This window comes from Somniosus microcephalus, chromosome 27, assembly GCF_052327205.1.
Source record: "Somniosus microcephalus isolate GS21.2 chromosome 27, FLI_Smic_1.0, whole genome shotgun sequence".
NCBI classification, from domain to species: domain Eukaryota; kingdom Metazoa; phylum Chordata; class Chondrichthyes; order Squaliformes; family Somniosidae; genus Somniosus; species Somniosus microcephalus.
Window position 1 is genome coordinate 25,414,722 of NC_141013.1, and position 19,422 is coordinate 25,434,143.

General features: G+C 40.8%; 1 protein-coding gene across 1 annotated transcript in view; it reads left to right on the forward strand.

Annotated features, from left to right (window-relative positions):
* The window catches only part of LOC147100087 (DNA-binding protein RFX7-like), a 63,071-nt gene that overhangs the window by 19,461 nt on the left and 24,188 nt on the right, over positions 1–19,422 (forward strand). Inside the window, exons 2-4 of the mRNA XM_085968759.1 lie at positions 6,147–6,180; positions 12,477–12,559; positions 18,305–18,427. Of these exons, the coding sequence (XP_085824885.1) occupies positions 6,147–6,180; positions 12,477–12,559; positions 18,305–18,427 (240 nt within the window). The remainder of the gene's footprint in view (positions 1–6,146; positions 6,181–12,476; positions 12,560–18,304; positions 18,428–19,422) is intronic.

Genomic DNA, 19,422 nt, shown 5'->3' on the forward strand with positions numbered 1-19,422 from the left:
TAAAAGGTCCTACGGCACTATTCAAAGAGGAGCAGACAATTCTCCTGGTGTCCTGGCCAACATACCAACCCTGCCAAAACAGATTATTTGATCATTCATTTATTTATTGTTTGTGGGATCTTGTTATGCATAAGTTAACTGCCATGTTTGCCTATATAACAACACTCACTGCACTTCACAAGTAATCCATTGCTTGTAATGTGCTTTTGGTTATCCTGAGGATGTAAAAGGCACTATATAAATGGAAGTTGGTTTGTTCTTTGGATGCTTTCAATCCAATATGAAAATGCTGCAGCGTTCACTTGAGTAAGTATTTAGTATCTTGCACAATAAAGTGTTAATATCCTGCTGAATAAACCTTTGCACATTCAGACTACATTTTTCATTTACTGCATTAATTAGTAGCCCAACCAATAACCCAAGATTGCATAAGTCTTTAGAAGAAGACAGAAATATTAAGCATGACTGGCGTATGGCACAAATCCGTACTGGCTGATTTGATGTGGAAGTGAAGAATTTAAATTGTTACTGAACCATCAGTAACCAGCTTTTGAATTGACTCTGTATGTCAGTCCATGGGGCACCCTCTAAATTGATGAACTTTCCTGAGGAATTGTTGCTGTTGCAGTATTATTTGCAGCTATTATGGCTGAGTTTTGCCATGCATCTTGGAATCAAGTGGCAGATTTATTTAGTACACAATTGCCGTTAGACCAAGAGTTTTTGTTGGAAAATGTATTATTGTATGACAAGATATATTGAGCTGAAACAACTGATTACCATTATGACTATTGCATTTGCCATATGGTTATATGTTATATCTTGGAATTTTTTAAATGTTGGGATAATTGCTAGATATTTACCTGGAAAATAGTGTATGGCGAAGAAAGAAAGACTTGCATTTATATAGCGCCTTTCACGACCACCGGACTTTCGTCCCAAAGCGCTTTGCAGCCAATGAAGTACTTTTTTAAGTGTGGTCATGTACTGTAATGTAGGCAGTCTCGTGATTGGAGAAGTTACTGAATAAAAGTAGCACTTTATAACTCATTAAGTTTAGTGGATTCCAAGTGATTACTAAAACATAATTTTATTGAGAGTTCTAGATGATATATCATTGACGTTTACAGCACAGGAGGCCATTGAGCCCTTTGTGCCTGTGCTGACTCTTTGCTAAAGTACTTTACAACTAACCCCCTGCCCTTTTATCTCCCCATAGTCCTGTATCTTCCTTGGCTTGAAATATTTATCCAGTCTTCTCTCAGAAGATGTAATAGTCTTCGCCTTAATCACTCCCTGTGGCAAAACATTTTGTGTGGCAAAACATTTTGTGTTGCAACAATCATTTAACTAAAGAATCTCTGTCTGTCTCCGTCTGTCTGTCTTTTTCTCTCTGTCTTTTTCTCTCTCTCGTCACTGTTTTAAATTGGCGAACCCTCATTACTGACTCCTTTTATTTATGTTGTTCTTCGAGTGTGGGTGACCCTAACAAGGCTATATTTATTGTCCATCCCTAGTTGCCGAGAAGGTGATGGTGTCTGCAGGTCAACTTGAACCCATGAAGTCCTTGTAATGGTGCACCCAAAATGGTGTTGGGCAGGAAGTTCCACGAGGAACCTGATCAATGGCTCCATTTAGGTCAAGTAGTTCGTATAGGTTTGTAAATTGGTATAGAAAAAAGCGTTTATACTCTTTTATTGTGGTGCACATAACAAATCACACTCTAGTAACAGTCAAGGCTAACTGTTGACAGCTGTTTGTAGCTTAGCAGCTATGCATGTGTTTTCTAAATGTAATTACAATTTTTGTAAATTAGCAAAAAGGGCCATTAGAATTTGGGATATTTTAAAAAAACATTGAACATCCAGTGATGCAGAATGTTCGGCCACTGATCAGTTAGTTGCACCACACAACTATGAGAGAAGAACATTCGAGGGGGGGAAACGGAGTCAGCCAGTAATGCTATCATCCACAGCCCACTGGTCTCAGAGTGCCGGTGAATCAGCTGAGGAGTAAGTCCCACTAAGACTTGAAATAGAGAATGGTTTACTCAGATATTTTGTCTTCGCTCATTTGTCTTGAAATTGTGATAATTCCCGTGTAATGTCAGACTGTTTCAAAACGCCATGCATCTTTTTATAATTGTCTACTTTCATTATAAACATTGTCTAGCAATGAAAATCAGAAAAATTGGTGTTGTCTTCTGCAGTGTTTAACGGGAACAAGTTTTCATTAAGTTTAGGTCTGACTCCTTGCTTGGAATGTGTTATTTCATAGTGCATAACACCCTCATGATAACCCTCTTCAATTATAACATTATACCACTGTTTATAAGTTTGTTGGACCTTTACTCCCAACCTTTTCATGCTATGTCACTGGATATTTACCCCTTGTTCCAATATGTTAAAATGCTTGGTGTCCAAGCACTGGGCTGTAATGGTAAAATGTACTGTACAAGCTGTAGCAGCTGTTCGAGGAAACAGTATCTCTCCAGTCCATTTTCTTTCCTTATCCCTTCCCTTCTGAGGCAGGGATTTTTTACTAGGATATAGTCCCACTAGCAATGATAGTCCTCTGACTTTCTTCATTTGTGAATTGTACCATTGAGTACCAGCAGGCTATCCATTGGTTGGGAGGTAGGAGACAGAGAGTAGGGATATTCTTTGATTGGCGGGATGTGGCAAGTGGTGTTCCTCAGGGATCTGTACTGGGGCATCAGCTTTTCTTCATATAAATGACTTGGAGGAAGGAATAGACAGTTGTAGATCCAAGTTTGCAGATGTCACTAAGTTAGGTTGTGTAACAGTACGTTGTGCAGATGGGAGCAGGAAGTTACAAAGAGGCATAGACAGAGTAAGTGGGCCAAACTATGGCAGGTGGAGTTCAATATGATGAGTGTAAGGTTCTCCATTTTGGATCTGAGAAAGACAAATATTTTCTTAATGGTGAGAGACCAGGCGCTGTGGAGGGACCAGGCGCTGTGGAGGGACCAGGCGCTGTGGAGGGACCAGGCGCTGTGGAGGGACCAGGCGCTGTGGAGGGACCAGGCGCTGTGGAGGGACCAGGCGCTGTGGAGGGACCAGGCGCTGTGGAGGGACCAGGCGCTGTGGAGGGACCAGGCGCTGTGGAGGGACCAGGCGCTGTGGAGGGACCAGGCGCTGTGGAGGGACCAGGCGCTGTGGAGGGACCAGGCGCTGTGGAGGGACCAGGCGCTGTGGAGGGACCAGGAGCTGTGGAGGGACCAGGAGCTGTGGAGGGACCAGGCGCTGTGGAGAGACCAGGAGCTGTGGAGAGACCAGGAGCTGTGGAGGGTATACAAATTACTGAAAGCTCGTGCACAGGTACAAAAAGTAATCAGAAAGGCTAATGGAATGTGAGCCTTTATCTCGAGGAGGTTGGAATGCAAAAGTGAGAAGTGATGTTTCAGTAGTTTTGGGCACTAAATGTCAGGAACTATATATTGGTCTTGGAGGAGGTACAGATTCAACAGGATGGTACCAGGGCTTAAAGGCTTAAATTATGAGGACAGGTTTCATAAACTTGGTTTGTATTCCCTTAAGTTTAGAAGGTTGAATGGTGATCTAAAAGAGGTCTTAAACATGATAAAGGGGATTCAATAGAGTATGTACAGAGAACCTATTTCCTCTGATCTTCTAAATCCAGAACAAGGGGGCTCAATCTTAAAATTAGAGCTAGGCCACTAGGAGTGAAATCAGGGAACACTTTTTCACACAAAGGGTAGTAGAAATCTGGAATTCTCTTCCACCAAAAGACTGTGGATGCTGGATTAATTGAAATTTTCAAGACTGAGATCGATAGATTTTTGATGGGTAAGGATAGCGAGGGATATGGAGCGAAGGCTGATGAATGGAGTTGAGGTAGTTCCAGTGGGAGCAGTATTGTGATGTCCGTGCCTGTTACTAGATCAGGTGTATTCAGGGTAGAGAGATACAGCTTTAGGTCGCTTTCATAAACTACCTTGCAGACAGTTTAGGCTCTGAACAATTTTGAAGGCCTGGGAACGGTTTGTCTGACGGTGCTTAGTTTTTGTGTGGGCTGAAGAGACGGCAGCCAGGGACGTTGATGAACCCGAGGAGGGGGCTGCTGAGAGGTGCTGCAGAGGATGGCCTCAGTTTTACCAGCATTGAGCTGGAGGAAGCCTTGGCTCATCCAGATCACTGATCGGGGAGCAAGCTAGGCCATAGTCCAAAGCAGCCAACCAGTGCTGGGACATGTGACCTCGCAGTATATGTTAGTTGCACATCCAAGAGCACTACAATGTAGAGCAACTTAGAAGCTCAGAATAACACGGAACTGCCTGTAACCAAAGCTTCCTATTGTGTCAAACAGGCAAAGCACAGATTGGAAACTGGTCCGATATATTGGCCCAGAAATTCGGGTCGGCGGCTTCCCGCGGGTGCAAGCCCCCGACCTGCACTTACCTAGCGTGCCGGCCATTGAGCTGTGGGCCCGCGTGGGATTCCGATCCTGGGCCTCCTCCAACTGCCGGTGCGCAGTGCTTGCGTATCCCGGGGCGAAGTTAGTTCGGTGCATCCCCTGGGATCACGTGGGCCATGGAGAGCCAATGGTAGCAGGGAATGCTTCATTCATAAGTTTGACAGGAAGAGCTGTCAAACCTATAAATACTATAAGCCCCAAAACATCACTTCAACAAAACTTCAAATAATTTTTTTTTTTTAAATCACATTTTTAAAATAACTAAATTACATGAAATAACTATTTTAAACAGTCATTTACATTTTTGAAAAAATTAATTACATTTTCTAACGGGGTTAAAAATAAACTTACCTTTAAAGTATTTAAAGATAATAAACCTGTGAAAAAAATGTTTTAATTTTAATTAATTCACCACTTACCTTGTTAAAAGCAGGCCTTGCGCCTGCTTTTTAAAAGTGTAACTGCTGGAGACTTACCCTCCCGGAGAAACCTGGAAAAAAAACGTAAGTTCGATGCGCACGCGCTGCCTCTCCGGCGCACGCGTTCCACCTGTCAACCCCTTCTTTCAGGGGAACGGAAGTGCCAGTTTCCCGCGCATGCACGGAACCGGCACTTTCGTTGGGCCTACGCGCGAGTACCCCGTGCGTACTCACCCGTGGGGACCCGAATTTCTGGGCCATTGTGACCTTGTGTGTGTTTGGAGGGGAGGAGGTGGTTCACGAAAAAGATTTGAGAGAGGGAATTTCTGTCTCGAGTACTAAACCCTTTATTTTTCATCTGTGAGCAATGCCACAGGGCATAAAATATATTGTATAATACTTTCTATGGTGTACTGCTACTTCGACTCTGTCAGCACCTGCGAGCTGTTTGTAAGAAAACAATTAATATGACTTTGACCAATGTAATCTCAGTACTGCGGACAAATTGGAATCTGGGTTGAACGGACTCGGATAAGGAGAGTTGGAAGCATATTTGCAAAACCATAACTCGTTCCAGAACTTGAGAGGAAAGGAAGATTTGAGATATGGTGTTGGCTGTGGGCTGAATAACTTCCCGCCTCTGTACTTGCCTTTGTGAACAATATTTGATTTCTCTCTCTCTCTCTCTCACACGTTGACTGTTATCTTTGTTTGAATAATATTGCATGATGTCATATCACCGGATACAGGATTTATTCCAGGAATGAAAAGACTATGTATGGCCACGTCAATAAGTGTGTTTTCCACCTTCAGTTTCTGTTAGTTTGCATAAAAATTAAAGTTGGTCTTAATTAAATCATGAAAGTGGCATTGACTTCTTTCAAAAAGATGTCTTTGGATATCTGGCTAGAATTTTGCGTAGAGCTGACAGCCTGCTAAAACTTCAACAAAATTGTACATTGTATTTAAAAATTAACAACAAAACTGATAAAGCCTCGGTCTCCAGGGCAGTATCTTCAAATGCACACTAATCATAAAACCATTATGGTAACGTGCCCCAGGAGAGCAGTATCATGCACTGATAGTACAATACTGGCACCACATTAGTCAAAATGTTTCAGCTCTTCGAGCAACAAGGATGAGTGCACCACTATAAATTTGTATTTTTCTATAAAGTTCACGAATTCAACATTGCAACTTATTTTGGTCATTTGCCGAGGTTAGCTGTAATTACAGGATGTTACTAATGAATTTTCTTTCTCTCCACAGCAAAACTGTACAATCAAAAGTGGACTGCATTTTGGTGAGTGCATTATATGCAAATGAAACCTTTTTCAATTTTTACCATGTTATTTTGAATTAATATTTTACAGTAATTGTAAGTACTGACTGTTTGAACATTGCACACTTATAACCAAAGAATGCTGCTATGATAACCTGAGAGAAGGTACTTTGCATGGTGTTGATGGAGGCTATTTCTATGATGATGAAAAAGTGAAAAAAGACATTTACAGTATATAGTGTTTTTTTCCATCTCCTCAGACCCATCTCAAAGTACTTCAAATGCAATTAATTATTTTCAAGTGTCGTGACTCATTTGCAGGAAAACACAACAGCAGTTTTCCACATAAGATCCCATAATCAGGATTGAGATGATTGCCCAGCTAATCTGTTTTTTAATGGTGGTAGTTCAGAGAGGAATACCGATCAGGACACTGGAAAATCTTCCTGCTCTTCCAGTAGTGCAATGGGATCTTTAACAATCAGTATAAACCATTGGAACAGGTAGATAGGACTTCGATTTGCTACCTTTTCCAAAGGATGGTATCTCCAACTGTACAGCGCTGTCTCAGTGCTGCACTGGATTGTCTCCCTAGATTAAGGTCCAACCTGACTAAAATCCAGACACCTTCACCTCTCATCCCTACATATCCATATACAAAGTAGAAATACACCTTTTCCGTCACCACCCCCCCCCCCCCCCCTCCCTGCAAAAAAAAAAAGTACTAAAAAGAAACCTAATTTCCTCAGACTTGGCCACCATTCAGTTCTCACTAGGAAGCACCTTATTCTGAAAAATCTTGGGTGTTCATGTCTTTTAGGTCTGTTCATGCTAATGCTTTTTGTGTGCAACACTGCTCAACACGACTAAACTGCTAACTTTGTTCACTTTTGACTTTTTGTTTTGAAGCATGCTGAATCACTTACCCCCCCCCCCCACCCTACCCGACATCCCTTTCTACCAATTTACTCCTGTTTTTCTCCCCCCCCACCCTCCCTCTTGATGATTGGGGGAACAGTTGCATGGCTGCTGATCATCTTCTGGTACCTCCTCCACGTGGTCATTATTCATATGAGACTTGATGGTGAATGTTGGCAAATTATTTGACTGCAGTGGGCACCATAGCCAAACTTGATCCTGTCTTCACACAGTTGCAGGATAGCAATTAATCATAGAATGATACAGCACAGAAGGAGGCCATTGGGCCCATTGCACCTTTGCTGGCTCTTTGAAAGAGCTATCCATTAGTCCCACTCCTATCTTTCCCCATAGCCCTGCAAATTTTTCTCATTCAAGTATTTATCCAATTCCCTTTTGAAAGTTACTATTGAATCTGCTTCCACCACCCTTTCGGGCAGTGTGTTCCAGTTCATAACTTGCTGAGAAGGAACCCTGACCAACTTTTAAATTCTCATTTCTTTTTCCCTTCTCTTTCTCTCCCCCCCGGCCCCCGCTTCCAACCTCCTACCGCAGAGACGCACTAATTCCACCACAGAGTGAAGATCAAAGCTGGAACTTTCCTGGTCTGTGTGAGTCAGCTACTCGAGTTTAAACTCACTGAACCATGAATCATTTTTCAAAGGAGAGTTACTGGTTCAGTCTGGAAAGAGATGTTGATCACTGGTTTTCTGGCTTTTCCCCTGGTCCTGGAGACCTGGTTCTGGTTTAGTTATTCCTCCAAAAATGGCCCGGCAGAGATTTTGAAACTGTAATAGCTGCAGAGTTCCCTTTTTGCCTGGAGAATGGTGTGTGGAACTTGAAAGAGAAGCCATTTGAAATGATGCCAGTGAAGCCTTTGGTTTGACTAGTTGAACGATATTGTCACCTTCAATCAAGGATAATTTTGTGTTCCTTGATCATCTATCATGGTTGGCAATTTGTTTTTAAGAAGTGTTTTTCTGTCTACCCTTTTTATTAAATTACTAGTGGTTTGCCCATAGCATTGTTCAAAGTGAATCGGAGGATATGCGGTATTACAATATGGGCCCATTAACTTTTCTTTGTGACCTCGGCAAAGCCAGAGATAATTTTCCCTCCTACTTCATAACTAGAATCGCTCCCTCTCCCTGACATCATTCTCCCCTTAAGAGCATCTGATTCTTTCCCTCCACAAACCTGCAAATTTTTCCAAAAGGCATTCGATAAGGTGCCACATAAAAGGTTGTTATGTAAGATTAAGGGCACCTGGGCTTGGGGGTAATGTATTAGCATGGATAAAGGAATGATTAACTGACAGAAAACAGAGAGTAGGGATAAATGGGTCATTTTCAGATTGGCAAGCTGTAACTAGTTGGGTGCAGCAAGGATTAGTGCTTGGGCCTCCGCTATTTACAATCTATATTAATGATTTGGATAGATTGCACTCGGTCCCTTCATGTAAGTTTGCTGCCGATACAAAGCTATTGGAAAAGTAAGATGTGAAGAGGACGCAAAGAGATATAGACAGGTTAAGTGAGTGGGCAATAAGGCGGCAGATGAAGTATAATACGGGGAAATGTGAGGTTATTCACTATGGTAGGAAGAATAGAAAAACGGAATATTTTTTAAATGTTAAACTATTAAATGTTGATGTTCAGAGAGATTTAGGTGTCCTTGTACAGGAAACAGAAAGCTAGCGTGCAGGTACAGCAAGCAATTTGGAAGGCAAATGGCATGTTGGCCTTTATTGCTCGAAGGTTGGATTACAAGAGTAAGGAAGCCTTGCTACGATTGTATAGAGACACCACATGGAGTACTGTGCACAGTTTTGGTCTCCTTATTTAAGGAAGGATATACTTGCCTTCGAGGCAGTGCAATGAAGGTTCAATCGATTGATTCCTGGGATGAGAGGGTTGCCCTATGAGGAGAGATTGAGTAGATTGGGCCTATACTCTCGAGTTTAGAAGAATGAGAGGTGATCTCATTGAAACATGCAAGGTTCTGAGGGGGATTGACAGGATAAATGCTGAGTGATTGTTTCCCCTGGCTGGGGAGTCTAGAACTAGGGGGCATAGTTTCAGGATAAGGGTTGACCATTTAAGATTGAGATGAGGAGGAATTTCTTCACTGAGGGTTGTGAATCTTTGGAATTTTCTGCCCCAAAGTGCTGTGGATGCTCAGTCGTTGAGTATATTCAAGGTTGAGATTTATAGATTTTTGGACTCCAGAGGAATTAAGGGATTTGGGGATAGGGCAGGAAATTGGAGTTGAGATCGAAGATCAGCCATGATCTTACTGAATGGTGGAGCAGGCTCGAGGGGCTGTATGGCCTACTCCTGCTCCTAATTCTTATGTTCTTAAACAGCATTGTTCTTTGTGAACTCTCTCCCACCCCCTGGTGTGCTATGCTGTGCTGTGCTTCCCGGGCTGGAGTTGGGAGTTTGTTCAACTGAACTTCTTCATTATTTAATTCAGCAATGATAAGTTGGAAAATTAAGTCGGACTGAATGCACTGCTGACTTCATATAATTGCATGATGATGCATTCTGAGAAGTGGACCTGCGTAAGGCCAAGGCTTGTGCCTGGGCACAGAGTATATGCAAAGGTGGTGCCTGGGACGGGCATATTTTGCTTGGGGGGCATGAAGAAAAGAAAGAGATACAGCAGATTATAATATGGTAACATCTACTGGAAAAAATACGACTGAATATTTTGTGGTAACTGTTACGCTCATTTCAATTGGTTTGGATTGTTAACCATCTTAGTTGATGTGTGATTAGGTATTCTAATTTTTGCACATCATTTGACAGCCCCATTGATAAAAGATGTTGGAGCAACAAAATCTCAAAAAAATGACTCAACATATGCATAGATAGATGGGTTAAAAATGGGTAGCATGTTTTGGGATGACTTGGGTTGAAAGGGTGGTGGAAGCAGATTCAGTCGTAACTTTCAAAAGGGAATTGGCTTTATATTTGAAAAGGAAAAATTTGCTGGGCTATGGGAAAAGAGATGGGGCGATGGATTAATTGGATAGCTCTTTCAAGGAGTCTGCACAGGTCCGATGGGCCAAATGGCCTCCTTCTGTGCTGTATGATTCTATGATTTTTAAAGCATGGTTTGGACAAGCAACAACGCTTATACAGAAGATCCAAGAAAGACAACTGCAACGGTTTGGACATGTTTCCATTCTTGAAATATCTAGAATACCTTTCATGGCCCTGCATACAGAGGTACGTGGAACAAGAAGCTAGATAGACCAAGGAAGCGCTGGATAGACAATGTCGAGAGTGATTTGTCACAGAAAGGGATATAGATGACAGAAGCGGTCAGGCTAGCTCAGAACCGACAACAAGGGAGTGAACTAAAAACAGAAAATGCTGGAAATACTCGGCAGGTCAGGCAGCATCTGTGGAGAGAGAAACAGAGTTAACGTTTCAGGTTGATGACCTTTCGTCAGAACTGGAAAAAGTTAGAGATGGAACAGAGGAAAGAACAAAAGGGAAGGGTCCACTACCCTCTCCTTTTGCTTTGTACTCTCATACCTTTTGTCATTTAATCATTCCTGCCTTCCATCCTATCCCAGACCTGCCCTTTTGTTCTTGCCCCCCTTTCCCTGCCTCTGAACTTGCTTAAAATCTGTTCTATCTCTGACTTTTTCCAGTTCTGAGGAAAGCTCATCGACCTAAAACGTTAACTGTTTTTCTCTCTCCACAGATGCTGCCGAACCTGCTGAGTATTTCCAGCATTTTCTGTTTTTATTTCAGATTTCCAGCATCTGCAGTACTTTGCTTTTGTAAGGGAGTGAAGTAATTCAGCTGAGCTGACCGAAATGAATTTAGTTGTAGTACTTTCAGATTGGTAGGTGTGAAAAAGTTTTGAGTAAACTGATTAGTTTTACGTGCGTTCCTTGTGCACTTTTTCGTAGTGCTGGCAAATATCTGCCGGTATTTGAGCAAATCAACACGTTTAAGGAAACAGGAAATGACACAAGCCAATCACAAAAGTGGAACATGATGTTCCATGCTGCTTTCACATTAGGTGTGACATGATCTATATGCAACACCATAATTGTATAACTAGTAGATGCTCTGCCAAATATTCTGAAATTAAGAGAAATTTACAAAAACGTGGTGTTTTCATTATTTTCTTCCTGAGGTGCGTTCTGGGTTGGCTGTTCGCAGCATCATTGACAAAGCTGCATGTGTTGGAGTGAGGTTGTATAGCTTTTCCCAGAAATTTGGTTGGTATATTGCAACATAGTTGAGTAGGATTTTAAACAGTATTGCTAATCCATGTCGAAGCTTTTTTGTGTCAATAATGACACTTAGTGCACTGAACACACTCAGTACTCCCTTCTTGTGTCAAGTGCATTTTTGTCTTTTAAGTTGTCTGACTTCGATATTTTGAATGTTTTCCCTTTTCTCCTTGAATAATTTGCTTGCTCTCTTTAAGATACTGATTACATGTTGCAGAGGAAAACATTATTCTTTCTGTGTGTGTATATGCACAACTGAACAAGGTCCCAAGTGGAAACAGTTGCGTAATGGGATGGAGATTTTTAAACTTAGATTAAAAGTACATTCAAAATCTGCCTATTTTGATGTGAACAATATTATGTACCCTATAAAAATGTGATGAGGGTTGTATTTCTTCCAACAATTTTAACTCGTGCTCATGGTAGAAAGGCAGTTTTCATAAGCAGATGTCCTATGAACTGAAACCTGCACCCCTGTACATGCCTTGAGTAAGAATGTGTATAATGGGACTAAGAATTACCCCTTAAAGATATCTTGCACCTGAGATCCTTTCGAATGCCAACCATGTTCTGTCTACCTGAAAAGGTGGTACAGGAAACTTTCTTTTATCCGGCACGGATGGGACCGACGTGGTGCCGGTTCATCAAAAATTCCGGATAACCGAACGCTATCGTAAAAGATACGGAGCTGAGAGCTCCGTATGAAGCAACAAACCCTGTTGCTTAGCAACAGGTTCAAAACAATGGCCACAAGTTGCAAGCGTCTCTGTAGCTTAGCAACAGCTGCAGCCACACCCTTGCACAGCAACACATGGAGCAAGGCAAGTAATAAAAGTTACCTGAACCTACTCCTGAATTTTGCCGGTTAACCGACATTTCCGGTTATTATGGGGCCGGTTAATCGAGGTTTCCTGTAAATGGCGCACAGTCAAACGGTTGTGCTCAGCCTTTGCTGGCTGCTTTCCTATCGAGATGTAGCTGATGAGACCCGTGTCTCCAATTTGGTGCCACACTTGGTTTGGAAGTCTCATTTTAACAGCGGAATTTATTCGGATTTTATTTTTATTTTTTGTCTCGTGCTTTTAATTTACTTCCCCAAAAAATATTTGTGCTTTTAATTAAAATTTATTTTTGCTTTCAGCAAGAAGTGATGAAGTTTACAGATCTAGAAAAACTCTACCTCTACCTTCAGTTGCCTTCTGGTCCTAGCAATGGAAACAAAAGGTAAATCCAACATCCATATTCTGTTGCTCTTTATTTAGCTTTTCAAGGAACTGACTGTTTATAAATAGTAACTAGTTGTACAAAATGAGCAGCAACAAATGCTCTCTGACGCTTGTGCTATCAAATAAATTAAACATTTTGAGGAGGAGAAATCCATTATTTTAAGTGTTATAAAATGAATTTTATATATAAAGTGTAGAAACCATAATCTAATGAAAAATCATTAATGCAGTGTCTTTCTAATTTACTTTGACGAGTGAATGTTAAAAGGTTCCGAGCATGTTGGAAAAATACCACAGACTGTTAATTTTAGCTACCTATATTTATCATGTACATTCACAGGATCCATAAGTGAATATACTTAACCTTTTGAGGGCTGTAGCAATTCTTCATTACAAGAGAAATGAAGTTTAAAAGTGTTTCACGTTAATTCTGCTAAGTATTTTCATAATTTAGCCTTTGAACGTTCAGTTTTGAAGTTTTAAATGGACGACCAACTTGCAGGACAAAAAAAGGGTTTCAGAATGGCACCATAGTTTGAAGCACCCTTGGTGTCATTGAGCAGTGGAGGATTCATTCCACTAAGTTTCTAATCTCAACCTTGCTGCTGCAGGGAAGGGAGGGAAATTAAATCAGATGGGCTGCCTTCATGGTCATTTGCAGCCCTAGCAGCCACTTGAGATTGGTATTGGTAAGGTGGCAACCAGCCACCTACCAGCTCCGGAGGCACTAATAATGGAAGAAAATGCATTCCTTTTTTTATTTAACTTGTTCACTCTCCCACAGTAGATTAATATGTTGACATCCAAAATGGAGGAAGGCAGAAAAAGAGGAAACACTGGGACAATTTCCCCTCTAAAACCCTGATATTATATAGTGGTAATATTGGTAACAAGGTTCTTCCCATATCTGATGCAGGTTTTGCTGTAAGTGTGCCCAGATTTATTTTTATATCATTGATCAAAGTTTTCTTAATGCAGCAGGAAACATTCAGTAGTTTTTTTCCCCACACATTAATTCGTGTTAAGCTAAACAATCCCCACTCCTTACCATACTAGCTTAATTCCCATTTACCCTCTCTGCAGGGCTTTTGGTTCAGGTGGAGGCCATCCTTTTAGTATAGCCTTTCCTTGCTACTCCGGTTGATGGTCACCACTTTTCTCATTCTGCACTATCCCTGTGTCCTGAATTGTCTAGCATGGTGTTTTGGATTACCACATTCTGGAGAGTATAATCCAGAAACCCCTCAACCTCTCTGATGTTGTAAGGTGTGGCCGAATGGTCCTCTGCCCTAGAGACTCGATTTCTGCTTACACAGAGGAATTGTGATGGCCCATGTGTCACACTCTACACACATCACGAGGCTTCCCTGCAATGCTATCCCTCTGTGTTTAAATTAAAATTGTAGGTAGTGTTGGTCTGAACTCCCACCAGCACCAAACTCAAGCAAGAATCAAAGTGGAAAAGAGACAAAAATAAGCAAACTTGTCTTATTAATAAAGCATTTGGTTGCAGGATCATTATCCAGTGCCTTGCTGACAACTATCTCATTTTCTATCAACTGTGAGTTTGCCATAGCAGTCAGTTGGCTATCAGCTAATACCTTTTCACTTCGAACATTGAGGTTGTTCATTTCTCCCCTCATTGTTCTTCAGAGTTACATTCATTGGCCCACCAATGCTTTTCCAATAAGTGTTGGCACAAGTTGACTACCAGGGCGCACTCTTCAAAAGCTTATTGAAAGAAGACTTCAGCATGGTGTGGTACTAAGACATAGAGACCAAAGGGTTGCATGTTGAATTATTGCCCTGTGCTGTTAGCTGTTCTGAGCTGGGGTAATAGTTGGAGTGGGCCTATTAGCCTGACTATCCCTGGGCTGGGAAGGCAAGAAAATAATCAGCCAATATTGAATACTGGAAAGTACACATATGTGAACGTTGGGTGATTACTGTGATGTCGTCCATGGTTATATTGCCTTCTGACAAAAGAAAAATAATGCATTTATGTAGCACCTTAACATGTCTCAGAACTGTCTCAAAGTACTCCATGTACAATGAATGACTTTGAAGTACTGTGGCTATCTCCATCATTATCTTCCACCACTGGAAATGCCTATCCCCAACTCTCTCACAAGCCCTCACACACTCCAACTCCCCTTAACCCTGACACTCCACTCAGATGATATCCCATCTCTTTTAATCACCTCAACAATTGCTCTGCTACCTCCTTTAATGTCCTGGGGCATGGAAGTGGAGACAGTAGCTGATGGTTCTTTCTTTCTGGGGCCTTTTTGCCCTCCTTGGCTAACTGCTTTGATTTTGGGTATGAAGCTTCCTGTACTATAAAAGAAATGCCTCTTCCTCTAAAGCTGAACAATCTAAATACAGCACATGTATTGCTGATAAGATTGTGATTAATTTTCTTGTATTTTAGGAATTCACTGTGTCAAACTTTTAGTTGCCACACAATCCTCTATTTAAAAGAGAAACGTATCAATGGCCCTGAATTTCCGATCAGAGGCTTCTTGCAGGCGGATGCCTCCGATCAGAAAAAATTCTACAAACCTACCTGCTGGCTCCATAGATACCAAGGCTTCCGCTCCTGGGCCTCTCCTCTTCGAAATGCGCGGAGGCCCACATGCGGTTCGCAAGCGCCCCGGGATCACGTGGGCCATGGCGAACCAATGGAAGAAGGGAATCCCCATACTTATGGAACTGTCAAGTGTGAATGGGGATGACTGCACAAATGCACCAACACACTGAAATAAATAAAGAAAAACCATTACATATGTAAAATTAATTAAAATGGCATTTAATTAAATATGTTAAACAAAAATAAATGTTTTTTTAATGTGTTTTAACGGGACTTTATATAACCGTACCTTATTGGACTGGGTTTTTAATTTATAAGTGAGTGATAAAATCTTATTTTTCTATTTTTTTAAACTCTTATGCTGGTAAAAGCAGGCCTTACGCCTGCTTTTACCAAGCGTAAGAAATCTATGGCCTTTCAGCGGGTGGAAGTTGAGCAAATAGCACAACTCTCCACCCGCAGAGGCACTTTTCTTGGGCATGTGGGCGATCTGTTGACAGATCGCAAGTTCCGGGTTTCAGCGCATGCGCTTTGCATGCCTAAACCTGGAACTTGCGATTGTGATTAATTTTCTTGTATTTTAGGAATTCACTGTGCCAAACTTTTAGTTGCCACACAATCCTTTATTTAAAAGAGAAATGTAATATCAATATTTGTGACCTTATTGCCCTTTGTAGATGGAGCTAAGCACATGCGCCAATCTATTCAGGGCAACAAAACCTGCATAGAATCATGACTAAATAGCATTTAACTAACTGGGTGGTAGGATGTATTGTTCTTGAGCTGGTCATGAGCCACCTGAAAAGCACAGTTCATTCTATTTGTGTTATGGTTACATCCGGTGTCATTGTGCAAAAGGTTTTTCTTGATGCTATCTACATGGCAGACACGTGGTGTAATTTATGTGCTTTGAAGCATTACTGTAAATGTTTGACAGCTCAGATGAACAAGTGGTTAAGCACTGCAGTGCTCAAGCTGGCCTCAATATTGCATTCTCCCAACATTAAATCAGAGAGCTTCCTTCCTCTGTTTTTGCTCTGGAATGATTCTGGTTCATTTTGTGGAAGCTGAAGAAATTGGGATGAATGTTAGATTACCTATCTTGGAAGTTCATGCGTTATACATAATTTAAACCACATTCTCATTTGGATGACTGTTTATTCATTTGTATGTTATGGTTGAACTAGTTTTGAAGAATAATCATCATACCTCTGATGGGGGGCCATTTACAATTGCAAATTTTCAATTTTGTCTCAAACATGCGCTAATTATTTTTAAAGTAACTGAATTATTTTGTTTGGCTGGGGAAAAATTCTTTTGAAACTCTTTCTATCCAGCTGATTATCTCTGCTGAGCCCATATATCTCAGCACGCACGAGTGAGTCCAGTGATGCATGCACGCACATAGAAATACAGGAAACTTTGGTTTATCCGGAGGTTGTATGTCCGGAATACTTGATCTAACGGCAAAAATCAGGAGCCGTTTTCTATAAGTTTTTTTAGTTCTCGTTCTTTTTTTTTCCCAGTCAGGCACTGCAAGGTCTGTAGCTATAGCAACAGCTTCAGCTAGAGACGCTTGCAGCTGCAGCCGACTCTTTAGAAGCTGTTACTAAGCAACAGTGTTTGTTGTCAGATACGGAGATGAAAACCTCCGTATGCTTCAACATTAACTTTGTATGTCCGGCAGTTTTGATAGATCGGCAACACGCCGGTCCTGTCGGTGCCGGATATCACAAAGTTTCCTGTACAGTGCAGTTGACTAATTCAGTGGATGTTTTGTGATAAAATGGCACCACACCTTTACACTATTACAACAAGCTGCAACCAGTAGGGCTGACCGGGGAGTCCAACATTTTACTGTATGGTAGTTTATCATAATCCATGTGTATTTCATTCCAAATATTTCCAAAAACTAATTTCAGTATCCAGATACAATATTGATGCAGTTCTAACATGATCAATATGCAACAGTGACCAATGACCAACTTTTTATTAACTTATATTTTGTGCAATGATCCAAGTGCAATTTGTCAATTGACTGACTCAAGGGTACAAATTCCATTGTGGCTTCTGAAGAAATGTTGAATTCAGAGATAATATTTGCTGTGTTTAGCAGCTAGTTTGCATATTTAGGGCCGTGTTCTAACTTATTTTGAACTTAGACATTTTCCTTCAGGTTTGTACATCACAGTATAAACATTTCCAATTGAGGTTCTGCCATTAAACAATAGAGGGTTAAAGTCACCTTTAGGAAAGTTAAATTATTTAAAGTGCAGTAGTGTTCTTGAAGATCTGTTTCTTTTGAGCTTTCAATAACTTTAACTTCATAACTGGCCTCAAAGTAGATTCTAAACATGTTCTTATTGATGCAGTAAACATTGAGTAATGTAGTAAATTACAAGTGAGCTTTTATGTTAAGTATTAAGATAGATGACCATAAAAAAGATTTGTGTTTGACCAATATTTCCTGATTTGTTAACAACTGGAGAAAGGAAAAATTGAAATTTTGTAAAAAGAGTATTAACACAATTTTCAGAAACTTTTCAAAGTAGAAAGTGATTGAAATTTTATGATAAAGTGCCCAATTAATTCACCAGTAACTTCATTAATTTGTCATGGGGAGCAAATAAGGATGCATTTACATAGAAACATAGAAGATAGGAGCAGGAGTAGGCCATTCGGCCCTTCGAGCCTGCTCCGCCATTCAACGAGATCATGGCTGATCATCCAAACCCTAGCACCCGGTCCCTACACCGACAGCCATCCCACCCAAGCCGTAACCCCGTAACCCCACGTATTTAATCCCCCCCTAACACTAAGGGTCAATTTTTTTTTATCATGGCCAATCAACCTAACCCGCACATCTTTGGACTGTGGGAGGAAACCGGAGCACCCGGAGGAAACCCACGCAAACACGGGGAGAATGTGCAAACTCCACACAGACAGTCACCCAAGGCCGGATTTGAACCCGGGTCCCTGGCGCTGTGAGGCAACAGTGCTAACCACTATGCCACCGTGCTGCCAGGTGGTAATTTAATATTACCAGGCTTCATAATTTCTTGGTAAATATCTATTAAAGTTGAGGAACAGCTGCAGCACGGTTTGCATGATTTTTTTTTTTTCACTGAACGGATATTTCTTCATTGTTTGCAGCAATCCAAGTTCTTTATCGTCCAGTCGTACCCAGCAGATGCATGCTTTTAACTGGATCCGAAATCATTTGGAGGACCACCCAGATACTTCACTGCCCAAACAAGAAGTCTACGATGAATACAAGTAAGTATTGCATTAGCAGACCTGAATAGCCATCAGTTATGCTGCTTTTCATCAGAAATATATATTAACAAGCGCAGTTTAATAATAATAATAGGTTGAATTTTTCATATGATGCATTAGTGAACAGTTTTTCTTTAGTGGTTTACATTCTTTACTGTCTATAAATGTTCCAGTGTTTTCTTGGTTATCATTTTCATTAGACTTTTTATGCTTTTAAATATGGTAATTTCAGATTAATTTGGAGGTTTACAGGCTTATTTTGTTATCCTTAAGGTGGTTTTTAGGTTGCAGTTGTGATCTTCAACCTGTTTTTTTCTCTCTTCGATTGCTTCTATAGTTCTTTAAGATTTAACATTACTGGTCAGAACCATAATGGCAGATATCTCTCATTTCTCCCCTTCTGCAGTCCTTTGACCAATCGTGCCCATCAGTTTATCTAACCATGGTTATTAAAACAAAAATGGGTATGGTAATAACGTCAAGGAACAGTCATCTGACATTATGTATCCAATATCTTAAAATGTTCAAATTATTGCATTTAGCTTTTGACGAGTAGCAGTATTTATACATTTTTTAAAAGCACCACCGCATATTTCAGGATTTCAAGTCTTCTGTTGAGGCCTTTGCGTAAAGACGTGAGGAGTTTGTAAAACATTTTGGTTACAGTGTTGAATAAGCAAAACACCCCTGGAGGTAAATGGAACATTTGTTCTACCAGGAAGATAATAATGCTAATGCATATAAACACATTGATTTTCATCATCTGAAATCTTCATTAAATAAAGGAGGTAATTCTGAAGCCAAGTTGAATATTAGAATATTTATAAAATGTAGTTGTTTCTGAAAGCAAATGACAGTAGTTGAAAGATTATCTGCCCACACTACATCCCTATAATTTTCAGCAATTCCTTTTGTGAAAATAGTTCATTTTATTTTAAAGATTGGTAGTACAGGAAACTTTGGTTTATCCGGAGGTTAACTGTCCGGAATGCTCG